Source organism: Pollicipes pollicipes, unplaced genomic scaffold, assembly GCF_011947565.3.
Source record: "Pollicipes pollicipes isolate AB1234 unplaced genomic scaffold, Ppol_2.1 Scaffold_4219;HRSCAF=4965_pilon_pilon_pilon, whole genome shotgun sequence".
Classification (NCBI taxonomy): Eukaryota; Metazoa; Arthropoda; class Thecostraca; order Pollicipedomorpha; family Pollicipedidae; genus Pollicipes; species Pollicipes pollicipes.
Window position 1 is genome coordinate 29,552,827 of NW_023596448.1, and position 27,694 is coordinate 29,580,520.

Sequence of the window (27,694 nt, forward strand, 5' to 3'; positions counted from 1 at the left end):
GTGAGAATAAAGTAACTGCCGTGCACACAGTACGTAATGTGGTCTGTGTAATATTTGCTGTTCCTTCCACGGCTGCGAAATTCTGCCTGTTGTCAGTGACGAACGTTCGGGACAGAACCGTCAGTATCTTTGAGGCCGTGATAACCTTCGAGAGGCAGAGCGCGACTCAGCTGTGATTGCATCACGTTTATTGACGCACGCCTTGGCGTCTTCTTTCTAATCAGTCTGTCCTCATTTCACTCACTTCCGCCGCCGACACTGTAAGGCCGCAACACGCCAATCTGAGGACCGTGCGACCGTCCGCTCCCTTGCACGTGCAGCAGGGCTCGTAGTCCAGAAACGGATTGACTGTTATGGAGATGCATATGCTTGGAACAGCAGGTCCATATACCTTTATCATACGTGAACCTTTCCAGCGAGGTGTTTTGAGAATAAGGTAAGTTGATGGTGGGATCAATAACGTCGATGGTTTACCACTTACCAGCCTTCCACGAAATACTACTTCCGGGCTGACACGCGGTTTTATTTAGCAACATGACAAATCCGCGGAGAAAACAACGTAATCGACGAATAAAATACAGCTGCGCATGCGTGCGACCATGCGCCTTGAATTGTACAACCGGCAGCCCGGGTCATAAGACCCTGCAGTTTTGCTAAAATCCAGCTCCGACTCGCGCAGAAACAGCACAATACGCAGTGAACGATGATGGGGATTTGTACAAATCGTGACTCGAATGACTTGAAACACTCGAAACGTGTCAATGGAATCCGCTAATTAATAAGAACTCAAACGCGCAGGCGCACGACCGGCGGAGCGGCGCTCCGTCAGCTGAAGACGTCACAGCGCCCTCCGCCAGCCGACGGCGAACGGCGCCGCCGCACACACACGCACACGCACGTGGCACAACGCTTGCATAGCGCGCAGCCGACCCCGCCGCTTCGTCAGTTCACCGCACCGGCGCGGCGGACACGCGTCGGACGCGCGTCGGCACGCCGCCCACCGGTGCGCTCCAACGCTCCCGGCGCTCGGCTCTGACATGTGCCCCGGCTCCCTGGGGCGCAGCTCTGACGCGCGCTCCGACGCCCTCGGGGCTCGGCTCTGACATGTGCCCCGACGCCCCTGAGCGCAGCTCTGACGCGCGCTCCGACGCCCTCGGGGCTCGGCTCTGACGTGCGCTCCGACACTCCCGAAGCGCAGCTCTGACGCCCCTGGGGCGCAGCTCTGACGCGCGCCTCGACGCCCCCGAAGCCCGACTCCGACCTCAGATTTTAGCGCGCAGCTTCTTGAGCTCGGCGCGGAAGAAGGCCTCCAGGTTGGTGCCGCACGTGGCCAGCCGCGTGCCGGGCGGGTTGAAGTACTTGCAGTTGTCTAGCACGACGATCATATCGCCGGTGAAGTCGCAGAGGCGGCCGTAGTGGCGCGACTCCAGCCGGTTCTCCATGGTCTGTAGGTCTGCGGTCAGCACGGAGACACGCCGTCAACGGCCCCGCTCGCACTGACAGGCTGAAGGCGGCCGGTGGTCCCGCACATCGCGGCGCTCGCCGCAGCGGCCGAGCGACGGCCCAGCCAGCGCCGCCGACGCTGCTCGGTGCGACCACACCGACAGGATAAGCAAACCCGGCCAACTAAGCGCTGGTTGGTTTCTGCCCGCCGTGAGGCCAACCACGCACCGTTCTCATCCGTTTAAAATGCCATTGTTTCACACATCTGGAGCGTAACACGATGCACGGAAACATCTTGCAACATTTAACGGCACAATCCACCGGCGACGGTGCAACGTATACCGTCGGGTCCCACATCACACCTCTAGTCATCACAAAAGGCGCGGCGGTGCATAAAGCCGTTTTCCCCGAATCGTGTGTGACGAGGGCCACATCGGCAGCCAGTCCAGGCACGGGCGCCACGCACCCCCGGACGTCACAAGCCGGTCAGGGCCCTTGCTGAAATCCCATCTCCCGTCCGCAGACCAGCGTCCGGTCGCGTGTCGCCCGCACTCACCCATGGGCTCCTTGATGACCTTGTAGTAGTTGGGCACCTCGTCCGGGTCGACCGGCTCGATGAACGGCCACGCGTTCTTGTTGTTCTGGAGGGGCGGCACACGCACACGGCGCGTCACACGCGGCCGGCGCAGCTCCACACCACACCCCTCGCCGGCGGCGCGCGTGCAGACGGTACGCGACACAAGGCACGGTGGCAAATGCTCTGCAGGTGTGAATCGTCGTTCGCAGCGATGCCAGGGAACCGTGACGCGGTGTGACTTCATTTCTTTACGATGCAAAGTTGCAACAACTTTGTTTTACGACTGAGTAAAAGAACAAACGCGATTTAGTAACACAGTAACTCGCCGTACTTTTCAAACAGAAGCTACGTCCTCAAGCAAAAAGAACAGAAAATGCGTGCGTTAAACTGCCGTCACTAAACGTGCCCGTGTATGAAGAATACTGAATCTGACGCTCTGGATCTGCCATCCGAACTTGACGATGCCCGGAGCATCGGTGCCGCCACGTCGGCCCAGCGGCACGCGCGGCCGGGCCACGGCTCACCTTAATCTGCTTGAAGACGCGCCGCAGCTCGGCGTAGTTGGCGTCGTTCAGCGGCTGGAAGTTGGGCCGGTTGATGCGAGAGCTCGGGTCGCAGCGCGGACACACGTAGTCGTCGATGTCGTCGCCCTCCGACGGCAGGATGCCCACGCAGCGGCCGTGGAACCAGTCCTCGCACTTGTCGCAGCCGATGTAGAACCTGGCGGCGGCGGCGGCGGCGACGCGGCGTCAGGCAGCGCCGGCCGGCAGGACGCCAACACCCCCGGCGGGGCGGCGGTCCCACAGCGCTCGAGCGCCGCCGCCGCGACGCCATGACGGAGGGCTGACGCTTCACACAATCAGAAATCATTTGTACAGTTGTAGATGCCAAAGGACCGGGATGGGAGCGGCAAGTCATTTCCGTCACGCCACCAGACCAGCTGGAAACGTGTCATCACTTCTACCGGTGCCATTCTAGCCACGGAGCTCGATGGCGAGGCGACCCACAACTTTCACAGCCCACCCTTCGCGAGGTGAAGACCCCAGACCCGCCTGCGGCCCCGTTCTCATCCGTGCGTGGTGTGTGCGTGCGTTGCTGACACCCCACCGGCCGACACCAATTCAATGACGCCGATCCTATCACTCGGCCTTAGCGACCTTTCGACCTACCACCACCATCAGGCAACAACACGCAACAACTAAGCGCCCGTCCGCTGCGGAGAGCGGCGTCGGTGGGAGCCGCCGCTGCGGGCCGCCGTCGGCAGCGCGGGGCTCCACTCACTGCGACTCGTCGTATTCCGTACGGCAGAAGCAGAACAGCTCGCGGTTCTCCTTGGCCGACTGGCACTGCTGGCAGATGAACGCCTTCACCTTCTTGCTGTTGCGCTGCGAGATGCCGACACAGGAGCCGTGGTACCAGTTGCTGCACATGTCGCAGCCCACGTAGAACCTGCGGACCGCCGGGCGTCGGTGAGCACGTGGAGCCGGCCGCGACTCAGACAGCCGCCAGCCTGGGGCGCGGCTGACGCCCTTCACACCAGCCACGGCGCCTGCACATCGGCACCGAACACAGCGCACCTCCGCCGCACCCTAACACGCGCCCGGGCGGCCGGCTATATACGCTTCGCTCGGGTGTGTGTGTGAAGGGGTCAATTTGACCCTCCTGAGATCTCGGGAACTAAGAAAGCTAGAAACACCAAATTTAAAGCGTGTTTTGACCTGTACGTGAACTCACTTAGGTCAAAGTTTGAGCTTCCTGGGTCATGACCTTCAGGTCAAATAACTTCAAACAAGATCAAATTCCAGGTTGGTCTCTAAAGTGCCCCCAGAACCTAGGCAACTGTTTCTAAGCAAAAGGTCAAAAGCTCATTTGCGGTCAGTGACCTTGTTTGACCTTTTGAAGGTCATGGTGACCAAAATCATACAAGACCGCTCTGAGTTTTGCATTTGAATAAACGACAAAGATTACCCTAGGCGGTATGTTCCTAAAACAAAATGTCGACCTGGTTTATTAACGTCAGTGACCTTTTCTGACCTCTAAGACGTGAATAGAAGATGTATAATACGGTTCCTGTTGTCAATAAATTATAAATGAGCACTACAAACTATCACATACAGCAGGCCCTAGAGTAACAAATCAGGTTGGCTGTGACCTTGGTCTGACCCTCATACCCGACCTCAGGCCAACATGATTTGCTTATTCAATATTTGTGGTGCCTAAGAAAGCATTTCGGAGACGTATGGCTTCGTCAAACACTCCGTTATTGTATCAGATTGGATGATTCCCTAGAAGTCGCCTTCGCTGACACCATGGCCTGACTCTGACCTGCCATAGGTCAGCGACCTTACAAGGTACGTCTAATTTTTTACGTCAAACGATCCGCTATTCAATTGTCTACAGCTAAGCAAAATTTGGCGCGGCTACGCTGCTCCGTTCGGAAACCATTCTGGAAAAACCTTCGGTGGGAGGGGGGACAGTTTGACCCCCCCCCCCACCCGAGCGCGTGTTAAAACGCTGCGGCCACGCTGTACATCACGCGATTGACTCACGCCCGCCCTGTGCCAGCCGCCGCGCCGGCCGAGCCGCAGAGCCACCAGCTGGACAGCGTGGCGTCTCGGCCCGCTGCCCACGTCACGACCACAGCGCGCGCGCACCACCTACTTGGACGCGTCGTACGGCTGGCGGCAGACGCAGTGCAGCTTCTTGGCGTCGCGAGAGTCGCGGCCCTCCTTGGCCGCCTTGCGGGGCTTCTTGGCGGGCGGCCGGCCGCCGGCCGGGCTGCCGCGCGACGCCGACGACTTCCGCTTCCGGCTCTCCTCCGACTTCCGCCCGGGAGGCGCCCGCTGAGGGGAGGGCCGGGTCAGACTGGGGGATGCGTCCGCTGAGGGGAGGGGGCCGGGTCAGACTGGGGGCAGGTGCCCGCTGAGGGGAGGGAGCCGAGTCAGGCTGGGGAGGTGCAATGCAAACATGCGGCCCATTATGTCAGACGTCAGGCAGAAGCCTCGCCTCCCACTTCCACTGCCAGGCTCTGGCACCAGGTCCGGTCAAAGTCACCGGCTAAACTCAAGACGAATCTCGATGCAAGCGCCAGGCGACAACACCCGCACCCACACCCTGACTTAGCCCTCGACCGGTACGTCACCGGTGCGGCGTCTGGAGCACCCGAGCCTGGACGGGGCGCACACCACTCACAGCGGTGATACCCCAGCCTCCCGGCACCGCGACGCCGCGTGCGCGCCGCCTCCTCTCGCTCTCAGCGTGGTGCCGGCCGGGGCCGGGCCCGTTACGTCACGCTAGTCACGTACCGGCGGCGAGGAGTCCCGCCGCTGGCGCCCGGCCGCCGCCGCCTTCGGCGCGCGGTGCTCGGTCACGGCGCGCCGGTACGCCGCCACCTGCTTGGAGATCTCCAGCTGCAGCTGATTCTCCATCTGCAGCCGCTTGCGCAGGATCTCCTTCTTGAGCTGCTCCTTGCGGCGCGACAGCTGCTGCACGCGCGCCGACGGCCGCAGGCTCTTCTTCTCGGAGCGCGGCTTGGTGCGGCCGCCGGAGGGCACGCGCGGCCTGCGCGGACGGCGCCGGCGGTCAGCTGGAGCCGCAGCGCACGGGCGGGGCCGGCGGCGGACAAGCAGAGCGGCGACCCTCGCCCAGCCCGGCCGGCGGGGCGGGGCGGGACGCGCCAAGCAGCGGCTCGCTCACGCCATGACCACGGAACGGGACGGATCTCCTGACCACGCGGCGCGGGAGCGCATCCCTCCCCCCTTCCTCTTTCGCTGGGATTCGCCAGTGTCCATCTGGCTAGACAACGAGAGCCAACTCCGTTCAAACGTTTGCTAATATGTGAAACACATAGCAACACATACATCCAAGGCCAGTTCAATGGGATAAACCAGGCGACCATGCCTGCGCGACCTGCGTTCACCCTCTCATGCGCAGTGGCAGTAATGAGGCTGATACTCCATTCACTGCCCACATCACGCGCTGGGCGACCGCCTACCGATACACCACAGCTCTCACGGCACGGCAGCCGTATAGGGCGTCCCACGACCGAGCCCCACGGAGCCGGGACGGCCGTGCCTCCGCCGCGCCGCCGACACGCGGCCCCGCGCTCACCGGTCGGTCTTGGCACGCTTCTTGGGCGGCTGGGCGCCGGGCGGCCGCGGGGCGGCGGCGGCCGGCCGCGGCGTGGCCGGGCCGCCGTCGCCGCCGGCCGACGGCTTCTTGCGGAGCTGCAGCAGCTTCTCGGCGATCTCCGGCTTCAGGTTGTCCGAGTTGAGCGCGTTGTTGATGCCTGCCGGAGCGTCGGCGGCGGGGTCGCGTCACGTCCACTGCGCGCGTGATGGGTCACGGTGCCGGGCCGCGCCGCCACAGCGGCAGCGGCAGCAGCCGACCTAGAGAACTCTGAACGCTGAGCGAGTGCGGCTCGCGGTGCCCTGGGTCATTTTATCGCATTCGCCTGCCACCATGCGGAATACGCCTCGACAAACTACGCCCCGAGGAGACGCCGCCTACACGTTCCTGGACGCGCAGACGTCACACCAGCGGCCGGCCGTTGGTCATTCCGCTGTGGCGGTGACGGCCGGCGGCGCGCGCTCACTCACTCTGCTGTATGTACTCCTGGGTGACGGTGAAGTCCTGCTGGAGCGGCGCCGACGGCGGCTCGTCGGGCGCGCCGGCCGCCGCCGCGCCCGGCTCCGACACGCGCCGAGGCGACAGCAGGGTCGTTTGACGCTGCGCACAGAGGCACGGTCAGCGGCGGCCACGCGGCCGTACGGCACTCACCACCGGCTGGCCATAGCTGTGCTATGCAACGATATTTCGGACATGAGTCGATCTGTCATGTCTGATAAACAAAACCGAGAAATCCGTTCACAATAATTGTGAACGGCCATTACGTGTCCATGTGAACCTGACGGCCATTATGGCCGTCAGGTTGGATCAAGACTGAACATCAATCAAACACACTTGATGATGACGGCTCTGAGCAGAGCATCTCCATCCCTTGTATACCTTTCCCACCGGCGGGGCCGTGCGTGCGGCCGCGCGCTGACGGGAGGCGGCGACGATCACGAACCTGAGTGGTGAGCAGACTCTGCGCGGCGGCGGGAGCGGCGGCGGCCGGCGGCGCGGCCGGCGCCGGCGCCGTTGCCGGTTCCGGCACGTCAGCCGGCACCGTCAAGTGGATGTCCCGCAGGCCGGTCAGCATGGGACCTGCCCACGCGCGGCACAGGGTCACAGAGGGCACGCGACCTCACGTCAAAGGGTCAAATGGTCACACAGGGCACGCGACCTCACGTGACCGGCGCCAGCGCTGGAAAGTCTCGGCGGCAACACTGTGCGTGCGGTCCAAAATGTCCTGCACCCGATCACAAATCGACTGGCGAATTCAAGGGAGACGCCGTCTCGTGCCGACGTCGCCCACACCTCGCAACCTCGCACGTCGTACGCCAAACACTCTCACATCCACCGCGGGCCCGCCGCGTATTTAGCCCCCACGGCCCGCCTGCTGACGGCGGCGACGGTGGTCACCCCTCCAGAGCGAGCCGGCCCGCGCCGCTGCCCGGCGGCGCGCGGCCGCTCCTCCAACCGCTGACCTTTGGCAAGCTCAGCCTTGACCTGCTGCTGCAGGTTGTGCAGCTGCGACTGCGACAGGCCCTGCGTGGGCACGCCCTGGATGACCACGCGCGGCCCCGCCACCGTCTGCACGATGTTGGCCGTGGCCGTGATGCGACGACCCGGCGCCAGCTGAAACACGGCCGCGCGCGCGGGTCAGCGTCCGTCCTCCACCGGCGCCTGCGCCGGAGCTGGGCACGCGCGGCGCCGCCGGCTGCCGCGGGAGGCGGCGGCGAGGGCGACCACTGCCGCCGACAGCTGGCATCGGCGGAGACGGCGCGATGGTCGGGCGGTGCGGCGGGTCACAGCGCCGGCAGCGTTCATGTCACCCCCGACACAAGGTCAGCTCGCAATGCCCATTCCCACTGCACGCCGGGTGTCCGCGCCGACAGCGAGATCTCCGGCTGCTCCTGGCCACCGGCCTTCACACCTCGCCGCGCACAGAGCACGCCCACACTCGCACCTCCGCAGCGGACACATGGGCGGGCGGCGCCGGGCCAGCGCCCGGGCGACGGCGCGCGCCTACCTCGGTCTTGACGTCGGCCGCCGCCGGCGCGGCGTCGGCGGCAGCGGCGGCGGCGTCGGCGTCGGCTGCAGCGGCGACCGGCGGCTGCTCGTCCGACTCTCGCTTCACGTCGGTCGACGGCGGCGGTTGTGGCGGTTGCGGCGCCGGGTCGTCCTCGTCGGCCGACTCGTGCTGCTCCGACTTGACGGGAGTGGTGGCGGCGGCGGCGGCCGGCGCCGGCTCGGCCGCCGCGCTCACCGACTGGTTCACCAGCACGTTGTGCAGGATCACCTGCCGGGTGGACCGCGGTCACGGGAGAGCCGCCCGGCGACCGGCGCCAGACGCGCCGGGTTCGCCCTCGTGTCGGCCACCGCGCCCCACCATCGCCACAGCTGACGGCTGGAGCCTGCTCGCAGGCACAGCCCGGTCTCGGTGCCATCAGGCCGCCGCAAGACGCCACCATAAACTGCGCTGAAGGATGCCTCACAACAAACCTCTCAGATAACCGAAGTAAACATGACTCAGCGCTCTACCGCCGCGTCTGTGCTGCAGCACACACGTCTCCTCTGACGGTCCAGCGAGCTGGTGACACCGACGCCCGCCCCCCGCTACACCACGCCACCGCGAGGGACTCCGCTCGCCGCCCCGCCCCGTCCGCCGCTCACCCGTCTGCCGTTCACCAGCGCCAGCTTGGCCTTCCCCTCGTTGATCTTCTGCTGCCAGCCGACCACCTGCTGCTTGGTGAGGCCGGCCAGGTCCACCACCTGCGTCACCATCTTCTGCACCACGCGCAGCTGCCCGGTCGGCGGCGACGCCTCCTGGCGTTAGAGGGCGGCCGGCTCAGCGGGCGGCCCGGCCCCGCTCCGGCCCCGCACACACGCACACGCACACACACCGGGACTCAGCTCACGCCTGGCCGCACGAGCCCGACGCACAGGAGACCGAGCGACGCCCCAGCTGACGCGGTGACCGTAACGTGGAGCTTGGATCGATTGTGGGGATAACGTAGCCGATCTGCTCACTGGAATGCGTGGCGATCGGTTCACTTATCTCGCAGTGGACAGCTTCAAACCCCGAGCCCACCAACTAGTGAAACGCGTAAACGTACCGCATCCATGGAAGACTCTGGAAGCAGATCCGGCCGCGGGGCTCAGACAAAGCCGATCATATTACAACAGCAGGCGAGACCCTACGGACTCAAATCTGCGATAAGAGCCGGCGGACCGCCGGCCGGGGTCGCCGCGACACACAGATCAATACCACACACGGCTGCAGAGCAGGCCGCCGGCCAGCCGCGGTCAGCCGCGGCCAGCGCAGCCCACGGGCCTGACCTGCAGCCCCCGGCAGCGTCCGGTGCCCGGACTGACCTGCAGCGGCGGGGCGGCGGCCGGGGCGGCGGCTGGAGCGGCCGGAGCGGCCCCCGGACTGCCGGCCGGCGCCACCAGGCGCACCTTGGCCGGCGGCGGCGTGGACGCCACTGCAACAGAGCGAGCGTCTCACACGGCTGCAGCTCGCGGGCGAGCCGGCGCCGGCCGGCGCACTCTCAGTCTCGACGTGCCGGCGAGGCGACGCCGAAACTGTGCACCTGCGCCCCAACCGTAAAACGTAATTACACGGAACTTCAGCAAAGTGATGTAGCAGCCTCACGTCCACGTCTCAAGTTCAGCGCGTGGCAATAAACGCGGACAACTGCAACACGGACAGACAGACGAGCACGGTGGAGTTCCCTGAAACGCAACTGCTGCATGTCACCATTACCATCGTGGCTCCGGGGCCGCCGGCACTGTAATCGGTAGGTACGGACCGGTCCGGTCCGGTCCGGCGCTGGCTCGCTCACCTGGCGTCTGCTTGGAGACGGCCTGCAGCGACTTGGCCGTGCCGCCAGACACCAGCTGCAGCTGGCCGCTCGGCAGCTGCACCAGCTGCTGACCTGTCGGCGGCGACGGGGTCAAGGGGGTCAGACGGCGGCGGGGTCAGGGGGTCAGACGGCGGCAGGGTCAGGGGGTCTGGCGGCGGCGGACACAGCCGCTGGCTGGACGGCGGTATAGAGGTCGGCCTCTGTGTGGGACGGACACCACAGGTCACCGATTTAGCACAGACCCCTGACGTGCTATTTTTTGTTTTACCAATAATCGTCTGGATGCGGAGGGCACATCAAACCATTGACAAGAATGTGGTAGAGTGCGGGGCACTACTGATCTTCAAATATGCCCACCTGACTTGCATCAACAAGTTGCATCACAATCGGCACAGAGTACATAGCTACCGCCATCAGAGCGCCCTGCGCGCAACGGTGGCCGTCGCTAGTTGACAGCCGCCGCCGGTCTGGCCTGGCCGCCAGCTGCAGCTCCCACGCCCAGCAGAACCAACCACCGCCCCGGCCCGCTCACCTGGCTTGAGGCCCTTAACCTGCAGCTTGCCGTCCGGCAGCTTGATGATCTGAATCTGATTGGGTTTGGCGGCCGGCGACTGTGCGGTGTTGGCGGCGGCAGCGGCGGCGGCGACGGCCGGGCTGGGCGCCGGCGCCAGGGTGGGCTGCGTCGCACGCGGCGAGCCCGTGCCGACGGTGACGGTGCCGGCGGGCGCCACGCCCCCCGACGGCGCGGACTGGATCGCTGTCGACGCGGCGCGCGCGTCACCGGCGCGCACAAGGACCCATGACCGGGCCGGCGCCGGACAGGGCTCGTCACAAACAAAACGCGACATCTGAAGCCAAGGCAACATTACAGGCCTTTCTAGGACCAGTTTCGCCGTTCAGTCCATGACGCATCCTCGTAACCCCGATAACAGTCCCGATCGCTCCGCACGGTAAACGAGCGTCGGCCGCGCGGGCCGGGTCTCAGCCTCCGCGTCATCAGTGGCCTGCGTCTCCGAGCCATCACCCGCCTCCGAGCACATTGTGCCAGCTTCCCGCCGCGCCCCCCGCGCAGGCCCACTCTGGTCCCGCACCCGCGAGCGACACCCTGCTGTTGTGATCTGCGATCCTCCGCGCCGGCCGCTCCCGCCGGCCGGTTGGCCCCAACCGCTCACCGATAATCTTGCCGTCCTTGGTGATGATCTTGCGCATGGCTCCGTACGTGCGCTGCGGCGTCCCGGGACTGACCGCGCCCGCCGTCGACGCGTTGGACGGCTTCACCATGAACTTGGTGCCTGCCAACGGCGGAGAGGACGCTGCAGACGGCCCCAGCCAGGCGGCCGGCCCCGGCAGCAGACGCGGCAGGCAGAGGCAGACAGACAGCATACAGAGGGCTAACGCGAAACAACACACTAGCTTACGCGACTTTCAAAACATAGGGAAAATCAATGCAATCGTAAGCTGAGAAGAGCTTCTTATCTGTAACAACTCTGCCGTTCCAAGGCCAAAAGGCGTAAGCGACATTAGGTGAAATAGCACTTAGGCCTTTCTTCCTTTCACCGACAGAGCTGATGCGGGCACCGAAAACGCGCATGCCGGAAACGAAGCGAGCGAGCTGGCGACAGGCTGGCGCGCCGCCCCGCCAGCCGACCCCCGGTCCCCGCACGCACCCTTGCCGAGAGTGCGGCTCTGGCGGACGGCCTCGTCCAGCCTGGCCTTGAGCTGGGTGGCGCCGGCGGCGGCGGCGGCCGGCTTCAGCTTGGCGGCCGGACTGGCGGGCCCGGCCGGCGAGCCGGACCGGCTGGGCGCCTGCAGGCCGGTGGCGCGCCGCTGCAGCAGCGCCTGCTGCCGCTCCTGACGCAGCCGCTCCACCCTGGCGGCGGCGGCGGGCGTCAGGCGACGCACCGGCCGCAGCTCGCCTCTCGGAGAGCCAACACGCTCAACCACCTCACGTTCGGCACGGAGCCTGACGACCTGACCTCCAGGGCTGCGCCTCGGCCGTCCGTTCCCTGACCCACGCCACTACACTTCTGACCAAACGACACCAGCTGAGTACAGCCCACCGCCTTCCTCCCCCCCCCCCCCCCCCCCCCCACCCCCTCGAGCACACGGGCCATGAGAGAGCCCAGCTCGTCAGCAGCGGCGGAGGAACGACAAACACCGCAGGGCAGCACCGGATCCCTGTCAGACCCCATCGGCCTGCGGCCCGGCGCAGCCTCGACACACAGCGCGGGCCGCTCAGCCGGCGTCACCTACTTCTCGTGGTAGTACTTGATCTCGAAGATCTCGAGCGCCTCCTCGGGCACCCACTCCTCGGTGACGTCACTGGACGGGTTCTCCGACGACTCGATGACGCGCCGCCGCTTGCGCAGGCCGCTGCGCGCTGACGACGTGTACTCTGCGGGAGCGCGACCGGCGTCAGCGGGTCAGGCCGTCGGTCGGCGCGCCGTCTGGCCGGTCCCGCAGTATACGGAGGGTCAGACTACGGCCCCCGGCGGCCGCCGGTCGGCGCGCCGCCTGGCCGGTCCCACGCACACACAGCGTGCCAGACCGCGGCTCCCGGCGGCCGCTGGTCGGGTCTCACAAAAACAAAGCGCTTAGAAGACGGGAGGTATCCAGTAGCCAGCGAGACAGCGGATTATCCCAGTAAAGACTCGGAAAAAGCTTCTGTCAAGACAGGTGAATAGTACCTGCTGACTGTCAACGCACAGACATTGAAGACTGACAGCCCGGTATACTACACCAGATCCCACTCCGCTGCTCCATATCCCTGGTGAGGCGATTCCATGTCACTGGGGCTTTGACCGCACTCAGCTGCAAGCCTGCATGCCGTCGCCTGCCTTTCAACCTGCCCGGAAGGGCGGGCACCGCGGGGAGCCGAAACCCGTCCCTGCGGCTTTCCAGTCGCGCGGCTTAACCGCTACAGGTACCCCAGCGAGGCGATTGCAGGGAGACCAGACCGAGGCCTTCCGGCGCGCCCCGGCCGTCGGCGGGGACGGCGCCGGCCCAGCGCGCGGCCGACGGCGCTCACCTTTCTCCACGATGACGGGGTTGTCGAAGAGGATGGTGACGCGCCGGCGGTAGTAGACGGTCCGCTCGCGGAAGCGCCCCTCGTCCCGATGCCGCAGCACCAGCGAGCGCACCATACCCGTGTCGGTGGTGATCTGAAACTCGCCCGGCCCCACTTGCTGCGGCCGAGACTGGCGGGCGGACAGGAGAGAGGGGTCATCAGTCACACGCCGGCGCCGAGCTGACCAGCAGGGGGGGGGGGGGGGGGGGCGAGCCGGGCGTGGAGCAGAGCCGACACCTCACCGATCCCCGCCACGCCAGGGGCGACACCTTGCGGACCAGGCCTCCGCCAGCGCTGACGGCGCTTACAGCCGCAGCTGCTGCAAGCGTCGACAAATGGCCCGACCCAGCACACCTCGGTCGCACCACACACACGTCACAGCTTTAACATGGTATACATAGCACACGGTCGTGTCCGGGCCTGAGGCCACGCGGGCCTCCCGCGGACACGCCGATCCAGCACTGCATGGCCACCGTGTTACTTCCCACCCTCCCCTCCCCCAGCTCCGAGAGCTGCAGCGCAACAGCCGCGGTCGCCCCGGCACGTCTCCACCGGCCGGCGCCGGCGGCTCACTCACGTCGATGTCGTCCCAGCGCACGCACGCCCAGAGGATGCGCAGCTGGAGGCCGGCCGCGTGCAGGCTGCGCACGCGACACGTGCGGTACAGCCAGCCGGTGCGCAGGGAGGCGCGCGGACACGGGTACGGCCACACCTGGCTGTTGTTCTGCGGACGGACGGCACACCACACATGGTCACGAACTGCCGGCCACACCCGGCCACACGGGCCACCGGCGGCCGGCCACACCCGGCCACACGGGTCACCGACGGCCGGCCAAACCCTGCCACACGGGTCACCAGCAGCCGGCCGCACCAGGCCTCACGCTGGCACAGGGCCACACAGGCAGACGCGGCTGCACGCGGCTGGCTGAGACGAAAAGGATACAACGGTGTTTCCTTATTAACGGCGGAGAGATGATCAAGAGCAGTGTCATCATTCCACACCAACCCGAAGCTGCTGTCATGGCCAATGAGTAACCTGCTGGGGACAGCCAGTTCGGAGGGCTGGCCGTCCGGCGGGACGTGACCGGAGCATACCTTGGCGGCGTAGTTGAAGCCGTCGACGGGCTTGTGGCCGCGCTTCCTGGCCAGCTGCCGCAGCTCCCAGGTGGGCAGCACCAGCATGCTCCAGCGGCCGCTGGCGCGGAACTTGACTGAACAGCGGGTACCTGCGGCGGCGGCGGCGACGGCGGTGCGCCCGGGTCAGGAGGGAGGGGACAGCGGTGGCCTGCGTCTCAGCAGCCGCTACCCGGGCGACGGAGGTTACTCTCAATCACATATTGACATGCACGACGGCTATCTCCCCCAAACGCACACACGCATATGAGGATACAGACATGCCAGTTGTCCCCCCCCCCCTCGCGACACACACACGGATACAGACGGTCAGCCGCCCCCTCCCTTTCGGTAACACACACGCACAGCCGCACACACAGGCATACTGGCAATGCCAGCGCCGTCGGCCGGCCCCCGTCCGTGCTGCCACACGCGCCGCGGCCGTCGACGCTCACCGGACGTAGTTGCGCTTCACCACCGGCTTCACCAGCACCAGCCGGACGGGCTCCTCCGTGGAGAGGCCGGCGAACCGGGGCTGCGCCGGCGGCTTGGTCTCGTCCGGCTCCTCCTTCACGGCGACGTCCTGCCGGCGGCACACGCCGGTGACGGACCGGGCACGGCCGACTCGCGAACGGCGGCGGGGAACACGGCGGTCCGCAGGCGCGACGCGGTACAGACCTCAGACACCAACACAACATGCCTGCAGCATGACACTTTCATGCAGCCCGTCAAGCCCTATTTCCACACTTATTTATCACAGCTGTTTTTTTTCTTTTTGCATTTTGAAAGGACAACTGGGTTTTTGTCTACTCAACACCAATACAGGTCTACCCAGTTCATCCTGAATTACGCGTATTCTGCTATTTTCCTCCATACAAGACATGATGTTTCCCGGGGCAGCTTGACCACGCGGACGTTAACTGCATGCGACCGTTACTGCCGTCGCTGCGTTGTCAATCCGGCCCATCTCGACACCCGATCGACCGGATCGCAACAGCCGATCACGGCCTGGCTTGACCCGTACCCCGCCCAGCCGTTCAGCGCCGGCCCTCCCACCTTGTCCACGTCCATCTTCTCTTCCTTGACGTCCGCCTTGTCCTCGGAGTCGTCCATCCTGTCCTCCCTGTCGCCGCCGTCCTCGGGCTTCTCCTCGTTCTCCTCCTTGACGGCGGACCGGCGCCTCCCGGAGCCGGGCCACCTCCAGCCGCAGCGCCGCCTGTCGGCCCCCACAGGCGGGAGTCAGCGCACGCTCACACGACATCACCAGTCCCTCGCCCGGGCTGAGGTGAGGGCGACCCCCGCAGACGGCGCCGACGCCTGTGGACGGGGCTGCGGCGCCGCCGGGACGCGCCCGCCCGGCGTTGCCTGATTGCGCATCTCACCACCGCTGGTGACCGCTCGGAGACGGCTGGGGCGTGTTAGTAATGCCTGTTCGCCCGTTTGGTATGCACTGGACACCTTGCACCAGACGGCGCGAGAGGCGGGGTACGAGCGGGGATGGGGGATGCATGCCGGATGTTGATCTATTTAGGACAAGGCCGGCGAGTGCCCCAACAACGCCGTTGTTTTCTGCCGCACGGGGTTATCTCCAGGTCAGCGTGCAATAAAAGTGGTAAAAAATGGCAGCGCCCCCCTAATGCTCGTGAACTCCCAGTGCCCGGCCGCGGCTAACCCTCCCCTGCAGCGGCATCCCCGGTCTCCCCATTCCCAGCTCCTGACCCGGCCACAGGGACGGCCTCGACCCCGACGGCCGGCGCGTCAGCACGTACCGCCTGTCTGCAGGAGGGCGCGTAGCAGGGGGCGCCGGCGCGGCAGGCGCGGCTGTAGCAGGGGTGCGCCGTCAGCAGAGCCAAGCGCGCCTCAGCCGCCGCCAGCGCGGTAGAGGCCGACGGCGACCGCCGGCCGTCCACCTGCGGCGGGGAGGGCGGGACCCGTCAGCAGCGGCACACAGCGGGGAGGACAGTACCCGCCAGCGGCGGCACACAGCGGGGAGGACAGTACCCGTCAGCGGCGGCACACAGCGGGGAGGACAGGACCCGTCAGCGGCGGCACACAGCGGGGAGGACAGGTCCCGTCAGCGGCGACACAATCTCATAGAGCGGGGAGGGCAGAACCCGTCAGCGGCGGCACACGGCGGGGAGGACAGGTCCCGTCAGCGGCGGTACACAGCGGGGACAGTACCCGTCAGCGACGGCACACAGCGGGGAGAACAGTCAACAGCGGCTCAGTCTCATACAGCGGGGAGTCCGTCCGACAGACAGAGCTGGACACGACCTCGGCGGGTCAGGACATCCAACTTTAGCCTCCCCGCTTGATAAGCGAACTCAGCACTGGCTGGAAACATGTGACATCTGAGTATCTTTACGACGCAAGCCATCCATCAAATTCGAAAACCGGCGAGAGCCGTGACCACGCCACCCGTACCCGAGCCGCCGCCGTGTCGGCGGACGGGCAGACCCACCTGAGCCGAGTCCGTGTCCGCCGCCGAGCCGCTGGTGTCGCCGCGCTCGCGCCGCTCCAGCTCCTCCCGCCAGGCCAGCAGCTTGTCCAGGTGGGCCGGCTTCGCAGCCCTGCCCAACACACACGCACACGTGCGCATACAGATCAGCCGACCCGCGGCTGCCCGGTCTCACCCCGCTCACACGGCGGCGCCGACCAGCCCCGCCGGCGCGGTCACGCCCCGGCCAGACAGACAGGTGACACACAGATGGAGTCCGATCCACGTACGACGCGAAGGAGCACGGCAGACAGCACCAGACCGAGGCGGCGCCACTAGCATCCACGTATAGCACGCACTCCGCGACGGTCAGCGCCAGCTGCCGCGAGACCGGTGGGAGGTGTCGGCCGGTCGTGCCGTACGTCAGCGCCACCGCGTGACAGACGGGGTCATAGGAACTCATTCAGCCCCGCCGGTACCCCAGCCGCCGACCTCGGTCCCCCCCCCCCCCGGCGCCGCGGGGGCGGTGTACACACCTGGGGTACTGGAGCCGGCAGGTCTGCCGCAGCCCCGCCGACACGTCCAGCAGGCCGTCCGTCATCAGCTCCTGCAGCCGGACCGGCTGCAGCGGCGCCACCTCCGCCGGGCCGTCCGGGTCCGTCTGCACCTCTGGCGACGCCGTCCACACCGCGTCAGGCGCCGCCGCGCACACCCAGCCGTGGGCGGACGGCAACAGGACGCCGTTGGCAGGGACGCCGACGCTGGCTGGCTGTACGCTGCACGCCGGCGAACGCGTACAGAGACGGCGGGCGCTCGCCAGCCAGCCGGGCCAGCGGTCAGCTGATGACAGCTGTTTCAGCGGACGACGGAGCGGCCGGGCCCAAGCTGTACACAACTACTGTAGAGCTGTTGAACGCCACAGCTCGCCACACATAACAAGGATTGCTCGGCCCCGACCAACAAACAATAACACGTACACCACGCACAATGATACAATGCACAACACGAATACAGCGAAAAATTCTGCAAGCCGACTGACGCAGTTCCTAGCCCCGAGGCCTCAGCAAAAGCGAGCCAGGCGGGCACAACCAGACAGACCGGGACCGGGACCGGGACCGGGACCGGGACCGGGACCGGGACAGGGACCGGGACCGGGACTGAGACCGGAGCCGGGCCTCACGTACCGGTGGTGCCAGGCCGGAGCCGGACGGTGAGCAGCGTGTCGGCCGGGCCGCCGTCGGCCGCCTGGCGCTCCAGCTGCTGGCGGTGCTGGGCCGCCAGCAGCCACACCGAGCGCGCCGGACGGCTCTCGGACGCTGGCGGCACAGAGGCGCGCGCCGTTCGGTCACAGGCGGCGCGCCACCCCCGCAGGACGGGCCGCCGTCGGCACGGCCTTGCGCTGGTCCCCCACGTCAGGCCGCGCCGCTCGCCCCGCAGATCGACTCCCCACACTGCTGACCGCTCTCTACGTCCTCACGAAACTCCGCCAAGGACCTCCACATGACCCCTCTCTCGTCTACCCTCCCATTTTTTCGTGCGCACACTAGCGCAGCATCGTCTCTGCTCACGATGTCATCGACCCCATTCATCGTCTCCCTGCGTCGCGTCAGCTCGGCTGCTGTGCGCGTGCACATGCACTGCACCTGCGCGTGTACGCGTGCGCGTGCTTCTATGCGTAGAGTTGCACACGCCGGAGCGCCACTCACCGGCCAGCTGCAGGTGGAGCCGGTGCGGCCCGGCGGCGTGGCCGCGCTGGCCGGCCGGCGCCGGCCGGTACCGGCGCGTGCTGCTCAGCCAGAGCCAGCCCGTCTGGCCGTGGATGCGGTACTCCTCGCCGCGCTGTTTCCACACCTGGCCGACACGCACCGCGCCGCGTCACACGCGCGCCACGACCGCGCCCGGCCGGCGCCGCACGGCCGCGACCGTCGGCCCGACACGCAACAACACCATCGCGCTGGACGCGCGTCCAACGTGCCGACATTCTCACTGTGGGATTCCGACGCCGTGCCATGTGTGTGTGTGTGTGTGTGTGTGTCATTGGGGCTTTATGACGCACTCAGCTGCTGAGGCTATATGGCGTCGCCTGCCTCTCACTCTGGCAGGAAGGGCGGGCGCCGCGGGGAAGCGAACCCCGTACCTCCGGTTTCCCAAACGTGGTGGTTAACGCCGACGCCGTGCCAGCTGATGATTCTGACGGTTCTGACAGTCAGATCTGTATAGAGGGTCATCACAGCCCCGAATGACCGCAGCGGCGGATGAGCCGTACCTGGTGTTTGACCTTGCTGAGATTGTACTTGACGAACGGGATGCGCAGCGCCACCAGCTCCTCCTCGTCGCGTTCCCGCTTCTCGCGCTTCTCCGCCTTTTTGCGCTCCTCCCTCTCGGACACGGTGATGCGCTGCACGTCCACGTGGCCTGCGGGCCGCGGCGGCGGAGTCAGGGCGCGCGTGACGGCCGGAGACGGCGCCGGCCAGCGCGAGCGGCGCCGACGGAGCCGGACACCGCAGAGCTGCACACGGCCCCAGCAGCCCGACGACCCACCGTCCCTCCACCGTCCACCACCGTTCACCACCACCCACCGTCCCTCCTCCACACAGCCACACAGTCCGACGACCCACCGTCCCTCCTCCACACAGCCGCACAGTCCGACGACCCACCGTCCCTCCACCGAACACACCGCTGATTCGGCGCGCTCGGCGGCCACACACGGTACGCTCACGGTACGCTCACGGTAGCACTGTACGCTCGGCGGCCAGTTGAACCCCATGCCGCTGGCAACGGACATCGCTCGACTTTCCACACAGGGCTGCCATCCCAGTGCCAACAGCCAAAGGCGTCTTTTTACGCACGACCAGCCGACAGCAGCAGCCCCAAGCAGCAGGCCACTGCCCCTCTGGAGGCCAGCTCCGCCCACGAGCGGCGACGACGGGCCGGGACTCACTCAGCGAGTCGGGCCAGACGGTGCAGAGCAGGCGCGGCTTGATCAGCGCGCTGATGACGGTCAGCGCGCGCGCGAAGTCCTGCGGCCGCGACGAGCCGGCCACGGCCGAGTTCCAGGCGCGCCGCAGCTGCGGCCACGACGGGTGCATCAGCGCCTGCGGCAGCCGGCTCACCAGCTCCTGTAGCGTCTGCTTCAGCGTCTGCTTCAGCTGCTGACGCGTGCCTGCCGCAGCGGGGAGGACGCGTCGGCTCAGACTCGGGCGTGGTCTCCTGGCCGGCCCCGGGACGGCAGGCCGGTGGAACATAGTCACACGCAACGTGGGAGAACAGGTGTGAATGTGGAGACCGACACACCGGCGCCGGCCTCATCCCCCTGGCCACAAAAACGAGCGGAGCAGGCAGACGAACACCAGTCAAAACCATGCGCTTACAAAAACGTCAACGGCGCCATCGGCGCGGCCGGGTGCCACCACCGCCGCCGCCGCCGCCGGAGCCCCGCGCCAGCCTCCGTCGGCGGACCGCCCCTGCCCTCACCAGTCTCGGCGCCCTTCCACTCGAACTCGGAGGCCTGCGTCAGCGAGAACTTGTGACTCATGTGGCGCCGCTTGTCCTTGTCCTCGGCCAGCTGGAACCGGTTGAGCGCCAGCGGGTTGGAGGTGTACTGGTTCTCGTAGCGCTGGTACGTCCGGTCCGTCTCGTCGCCCAGCCGGAACACGCCGCCTGCGCGCGGACGGAGGGGCGGGCCGGCCCCGGTCAGCGGCCCGACGACGTGGCGCGCGGCGGTGCGGCGCCGCCCAGTCCCAGATCCAACCGCCCAAGTCGGCACGTCATTTCGGCAGCTCCACCCAGGGACCGTAATCACCACCGGCATTTGACTGCAGTTGCCGATCTCAAGGGCTGACCCAGCTCGGTCAGTTCCGCAACACCTCCGCTGAGGGGGCTCGCGTGTCCCCACACGCCCCGGTACCTTTCACCCGACCCTGGCCGGACGTCTGGCGGCGTTGCGCGGCGCCCCAGCGCGATATGGCGTGTGAATCGCGACATTGCGATGACACACATGACACGGCGAGGCGCCTAATCAGACGACACGTCAGTTGTCTACAGGGGACGCGGCTGCCAGCGCTGCTAAGACTCCAACGGTCCCCACTGAACACGGCAAGCCCCATGTGGCCGCTGGTTATCAGTGCGCTGCAACTAGCCATCAGACGTCAGCGTGCCTCGAAAAAATTATCATGACGCTCCGTCTGAATGACCATCAATGCACCTCAGCGAGATCCATTTGCTCCCAGATATGAGCCCAATCATCATCCATTGCCAAATCCGAATGATCCCTGGTCAGCGTGCCGGTCATCATCGTCATCGTCGTCATCAGCATCATCATCATTACCCTCAAATCACCCACAGGCCAGGCATTCCCCTAAGTGACCGCGGGGGTCGTCGAGCGCCCGATCGATCCTCGCCGAGCGGCGGCGGTGACTCACTCGGTTTGACATCCTCCTCGTCGCTGTCGTCGCTCGTCTTGGCGGCCGTCTTCGGAGCCAGCACGCCAGACTTCGTCCTGCAGCACAGGCCGGCCAGGTCAGCAGTCGCCGGCCGGCAAGGACCACCCGCCGGCGGCGCTGCCGGAACCCACCCCACCCGCGGAGCGGAGGCGGGGGTGGGCACAGCAGGCATGCCCTCCAGGACCGTCCTGGCACAAATCCGGCAGACGGGCAGGACGACGCCAGCGTTCAGACATCAAACCACCCCGCCAGACCACAAACAGGGCGAGCTCTACACACCACCTAAGCACCAACCTCGCTCCGGCGGAGGCCAGACTGCCGAAAGCGCCCCCCCCCCCCCCCCCCTCCCTACGACGGAGGCGGCATGGAGCGGCCGGCCCGGCCTCCCCTCCCACTGACCGGGTCACCACGCCCGTCTGCTTGTGCTTGCTGGCCGCCGGCTGCTGGTCGTCCGCGTCGTCGGCGGCGGTGTCGGCGTCGCCGCTCGGCGTCACGTCGGCCGGTCCGGCCGGCTCGGACGCCGCCGTCGCCGCCGCCGCCGGGCTGACCGCGTCGCCGTCTCCGCCGCCGCCGGTCGCCGGGTCCCGCTCCGCGTCACCTGGCGACCGTCACGGCGTCACTCAGCCAGGTGCGCAACGCACACACACACACGCACGCACGCACATGGCTGGCGCGAGTCAACAATGCTGTAGACAGGGTAGTGGCCAAATAGGGCAGCTTTGCTGACAAGTACCGAAAATAAACTTTGTCGAAAACATGATATTAACGCAACATCGCCAATATCCCGAGATAGTCCTGTAAGCACATTCCCGATATAAAAATGCAAACATAAAACCACCTCTCTCAACTGACAGTTCTGGTTTATGGACAACATTATTACATACTACTATGGAACACAGAGAACACCTGATGATGTTGGTATATGACATTCTTTCATGTCATTTCGGCATCATTTCATTGGTCTTATGGCAACGGAATGCCACAAAAGGATAGAAGACCTTAAACAAATGTCGGATTTATGACACACTATTCTGGCAACAGCTGTCACAGGTACCCATCTTCCCAATCAAGGAAGTGACCTCGTGGCGGAAGGTCACGCAGATGACATAACTTAACAATTGCCCCATATATGGTGAACCATGCCAGTGATAGCCGTCAGAGGCACACAGCTGCTGTTTGCGAGCCGTACCGGCCCAGCCGGGCCACGGCCGATCCGTTCGGTCACTGGTGACCAGTGACTGGTGAATGGTGACCCGTGATCAGTGACCAGTGACCAGTGACCAGTGACGGTGACTGGCGACTGGTGACCACGACCAATGACCAGTGACTGGTGACCACGATCAGTGACCAATGGCCAGTGACCAGTGACTGGTGACCATGACCAGTGACCAATGACCAGTGACTGGTGACCCTGACCAATGACCCACGACCAGTGACCCTGACCAGTGCCCCATGCCCCGTGCCCCGTGACCTGTCCCGCCGCCGTACCGGTCTCCGCGTCGGCCGGCCGCTCGCCACCGTCGGCCGCCGCCTGCTGCTGCGTGCCGTCGGCCGCCTGCTGACGCCGCTGCGCCTCGGCCCCCTTGATGCGGTCTGCGGCGGGCGGGGCGGGACGGCGTCAGCACCGGCGGTGAGCGGGAAGGCCGTCGCCGCCGCCCGGAGCCGACCGCACGGCTGAGACACGCGTCTCCCAGCCAGACACGGACACCAGCACCAACTGGACCAACCACACACACACACACGCACGGCCGCGGCGATGAAGAGCCGAGAGCGAGTGAATGATTTTGGGCGGGGATAACCAATGCGTACATCATCATAAGCAGGTAGTCACAGAAACCTCGATTAGGGACTACAGTACATTCATCGTCCGAAACGAAACAAACAGCACCACAAAAGCCAGGTAATTCTTCGCAGCCCTGCTGTTCCGGATGTCCCGGGTGTGGACTAGCGGTCGTGACACCGTGCTGTGCCGGTGCGGCGGGTGCGGCGGGTGCGGCAGGTGCGGCGGGTGCGAGGTGTGCGGCGGATGCGGGGCGTGCCCCAACTGACCGGTGTTCTGCTGCAGGTAGCTGATGGCGCCGGCGCGCAGCCGCTGCTCCGTCATCTCCTCGGTGAGCGCCATCTGACGCTGGATGTCGTAGTGCAGCTCCTGCAGCGACATGCACAGCGCGTCCTCGAGGTCGGCGCGGTCCATGCGGGACACCAGCTCCGCGTACTGAGCCGGCGTCGAGTAGTACACCACCGACTCCGGGCTGTCTGGGCTCTCACTGCCGGAGAGGTCACGGGGTCAGAGTGCACCACCGACTCCGGGCTGTCCGGACTCTCACTATCGGAGAGGTCACGGGGTCTGCATACGGCACATTCCCCAGTCGCCCCTCCCCCCCCCCCCCCCCACTCTCACTAGGGTGCACTATCGTCACATCGCCAAAATCCCCAGCACAGCCACATCTGCGACAGCGAGCACGGCGCCGCGGCCGACGCGTCGGCAGTCACTCACATGAAGAGGCGTCGACAGAGGAACCAGTACCGGCGTCCGTGCCGGTCGTAGCCGAGCACCTCCTGGCGCGACATGGCGCCGTTCCGCTCCATGTCCGACACGCAGTCAGTGACGCCCTTCACCTGCCGACACAGGCCGCACGTGAGAAGCTGGGGGCCCGCCGCGACAGGGCATGCTGGCAGAGGGCACGCAGAATGTAACACTTGCAAGCTGCTGACAGCCAGCAATACAAAGGTGGAAGCAGGAATATATCTTGGAAATCTGGGACAATTACCTACTCCTCTAACCTGTAAACAGGACAAATAACTGACATGTGGAAGCAGTCAGCACAATAACAATGACACACACACGCGCGTACGCACGCACGCACGCACACACACACACACACACACAAACACACACACACATATATATATATATATATATATATATATATATATATATATATATATATATATGCATATATATGTATGTATACCAACAATAAATACAGCTACAACATAACAATTACTACACCTCTACCATGAGCCCATTCCTGACCACTGAGTGGGCAGCAGCATACCTGGTGTTTGCGACAGATCTCACACTGCCAGTCGTGGTCGGGAACCTCCTTCAGGGGCGGGTTGACACAGTCCAGATGGTACGTGGCCGGGCACGTCTCACAGCAGAGCAGATCGCCCAGCCGGTGGCACGAGCGACAGTGGTCGTCGTAGTTGATGGGACCCTCCCTGTCGGCAAGCCAACACAGAATGTCACCGACCCAAGTCATAAGCAGGTCAACAATGAACATCACCAACCTGTCACATTGGAACAGATGTTGGGCAGACTTTGGATGGATGGAACTGAGCAACCAATTCACAGGTCACATCATGGGTTATGCTTAAGGGAATTCTTTTCAGCATGCAAATTATGACAAAAGAGGATGAGCTTCACATATATCAAAACACTAATTCTTTCTGGAAATATTTATTCCATGATAAGTTCTTTTTAGAAATATTTGTTTGAGTGGATGAATTTCTGAAATCAGGTCAATACTAACTGCTAACACGCTGCTAAGCAGTTTGTTGTGTGAGCCCTGACCCCATCATCTCAACACAAAATCCTGCCTCAACATGAAATTTAAATTCCAGCTCAAAGGCAGAATTTTGTGGTAGAAACTGAACATTCCACAATCCTTTGTGCAACACCTCATCTTTAGTACACCCTCTGCCATGGGCTACAGACTAGAGGTACAGATTAGATTCCAAGGTGTTGGAATTCCAAAATTTCCAAAGTACAACTCGGAAATCAGATGACAGCTGATATATTTTATCACTTCACAAGTTGGTATGCATCTCAACTAATTTCATGCTGCTTGTTTTCAAAATCATTTGATTCTGGAATGTAAGTAAGCTTTTGATGGAGCACAGTAGAAAAAACTTCTTTGAAACATTATATAGTCTTTTGGATAAAGGACATTAATAGAAAGGGTCTGTGAGTGCTTTCAGGAATCTATGGGCTGTGACACAATGCTACCCTTCCAACAATGTACTAATCACCAGTGACCTAAGCCGCAGACTGAGCTGCCATCCCAAACTTGGTGACTGTCAAGCTTAGCAGACATCAACGTGTTCTGGGAATTGTGGATGCCTTCACGAAAGCCTAAACCTGTGATGGACATTACTTACCCACATTCATTTGATTTCTTGTCATTCTATTCCAGCAAGGAAATGCTGTGATGCTAGTTAGGACTGGAGTGATTTGCTGTACATAGCAGTGAGTTGATTTGCATGGACACCAGGTCTCTTCTTGTACTCACAACACTTCTGCAGCAAGCCATCTTGTCAGGGAGAAATAACAAATGCCTCAAGCAAGTTCTTAAAGGAACTTAAAATCACCCAGCCATTGGTGGGTGGGCCTGAAGACAGGTGCTTTAGCCAGATGTGATAGATATAGTAGCAGATAGATATATGCTATAGCCAGATATAGTGGTAGAAGAATTCTAACTGCCATCACATAATTTTAATCTACAACTGACATTGCATTTCAAACAAAGCCACTGCAACCATATGGTGGTAGCAATGGAAGCAAGTGCCTTGATTCATTTGATTCGAGCCACAAAAAGAAAAGTTGTTCCACTGGTTTTAATGACCCGCCTACAGTACCACAGCCAATGGATTATGCCTGGTTTTAGATTATTGGAGATAGACCTTGGCAAATATAAACATAAGGGTTATTAATAGTCTTTCTCAAAGGCAATGCAGTGGCAAAAATATACATATTGCTTGCTGATGATGATAATGATAATTAGGTTTTCTGCATGATTGGACTTATCATATAATTTGCATTAACACCATCAGTGCTCAAGTGTTTATCTTTGAGGCTAGGTATGTTTGTTATAAGAAACCATCCAAAAATTCAGCATTCATGTTCCTGCAACCAAGCATTTCAAGAATGCTTGCTGCAAATACTTGCAAACATGTAGATCTTCCCAACAGATACCATGACACATGTTTTACCAGCCACACATATTCACCTACATGCACTTGGAAAATTGGCCATTGACATTGACAGGTCATTCTAATTAACCAAATTTCAAACAATTAAGATATCATAATTTCTAGGTACAAAATTGTATTTGTATGCTTTAACAATTACAGTGCAAACCATGACAAGATTCAATCAAAAGTCAGATGACCATACTATTATGGAGTAGAAGCCCTAACACATAAGTCAGCACTTTTTAGGAAAAGTTCCAGAATATCTTGAACAGCATGCCAGCTTACCTCTGAAACTCATTCCGTATGATTGGAGTGACAAGGAGCATATCCACCAGGACCTGCAAAACTTTGAGCCTCTCCTCAAATGGAACAAATGGGTACTCGTTGTTGTCCAATATTCTGATAGCCTCTTGAATGTCTTCTCCACCACCTCCTCCTACTCTTGCATGAAGGTAGACCCGGAGAGTTTCTGGCCATGACACCAAATCACAAAGGTACAGCACAGAATTAATGCTGTCTTTGTGATCCTGTGGCCCAAATTGAACTTGCTGCTTTTCGTCCTCACGAAGAATCAAGCGAAGCAACTGATGATGGACCTCAGAAAGAAGTTTGCTCTGCTCTTCTGCCAGCAGAGCAGCACTGAAATCCTCCAGTGTAAATGGAGAAAGAAAGATCTGAGTCCTGAAGTGCCTCAGCACCTCATACACTGCACATGTCTGTAAAATATGTTTCCGAGGGATAACAAGGTCCTCTGATGAGGGTGGAAGAGCCAGGTCAGGTATTTCTCTGTCCTGGAGCCACACTGGTACAGGGGTTGGTGGCCGAGACACTGGTACAAAATCTTGTAATCCTGCTCCAGCTGAGCTAGGCAGTGATAATTCACTCTCACTAAGCAGTTCATCTGCATCATACACTGACCTTGGTTCACTGTCAGAATCCTCAGATTCATTGCCATCACCAACCTCTCTCTCATCAATATCAGATAAATTTTCAAAATCAGACCCATAGTAGTAGTCCTGGGTTGTATCGGCAGATGCTGATGTTCCTGCCTTCAGCTTCTTTGTTTTTTTCTTACGTGCAGAATTGCCCAAACTTGAGCGTGTGACAGAACTGGAACGGGACCGGGAGAAGGCGTTCTCTTCTCCGTCCGCCGGTGCGAGTACACCAGGTGTACTGGATCGACTTCCTCGAATGTCATCGTCTTTATCTCGCAGATATACCGGCTTCTTGATGAAGATCTTCTTGTTTACCAACTCACTTCTTGTATGAAACAGAGGCCTCGCAGGGCCGACCTCTTCCCCGCTTGCCGCCCCTCCCACGCATGTTCAGGTCATGATTGCCGATCTCAGCAGTTTGGACAAACCGGCAAACTATAGGTGATGAATCAGCTGATCCGCAAAATGAACAGGTTTTTGAACGTTGTTGATTTCTCGTCCAAAAAGCGCCTTTCCGACGGCAGGTCACGTGACCTGGAGGGTGCCTGAGAAAACCGGCTTTCTTGTCAGTTCCAGGTAGTCCTAGGGCTTAACTTCACTCACATCGATTTATCGTCGCCATTTCGCACTTCACTCTGATGTCTTTTGTTCTATATATGCACCCAAGAACGGTTCTTTCCGTGTTCCCAAAGATGTCTAACGTACGATATCAATATGGCGAATCTGGACT

The 27,694-nt window shown here is 62.7% G+C and overlaps 1 protein-coding gene across 1 annotated transcript; it reads right to left on the reverse strand.

Annotated features, from left to right (window-relative positions):
- Positions 1–502: 502 nt before the first annotated feature.
- Positions 503–27,694, reverse strand: E(bx) (nucleosome-remodeling factor subunit NURF301 E(bx)). The gene is given in 38 exon segments (XM_037218027.1): positions 503–1,453; positions 2,000–2,084; positions 2,545–2,740; positions 3,302–3,469; positions 4,682–4,863; positions 5,326–5,581; positions 6,131–6,308; positions 6,619–6,748; positions 7,092–7,228; positions 7,612–7,762; positions 8,157–8,426; positions 8,801–8,953; positions 9,503–9,535; positions 9,587–9,612; positions 9,973–10,065; positions 10,526–10,750; positions 11,166–11,285; positions 11,661–11,763; positions 11,812–11,863; positions 12,247–12,388; positions 13,022–13,190; positions 13,638–13,784; positions 14,156–14,255; positions 14,629–14,756; positions 15,230–15,334; positions 18,336–18,461; positions 18,877–19,025; positions 19,552–19,773; positions 20,085–20,270; positions 21,032–21,108; positions 21,452–21,549; positions 21,716–21,719; positions 22,612–22,645; positions 23,102–23,319; positions 23,550–23,671; positions 24,112–24,277; positions 26,315–27,303; positions 27,305–27,694. Coding segments are annotated over 38 exon segments (5,979 nt in total). The 5' UTR covers positions 27,353–27,694; the 3' UTR covers positions 503–1,262.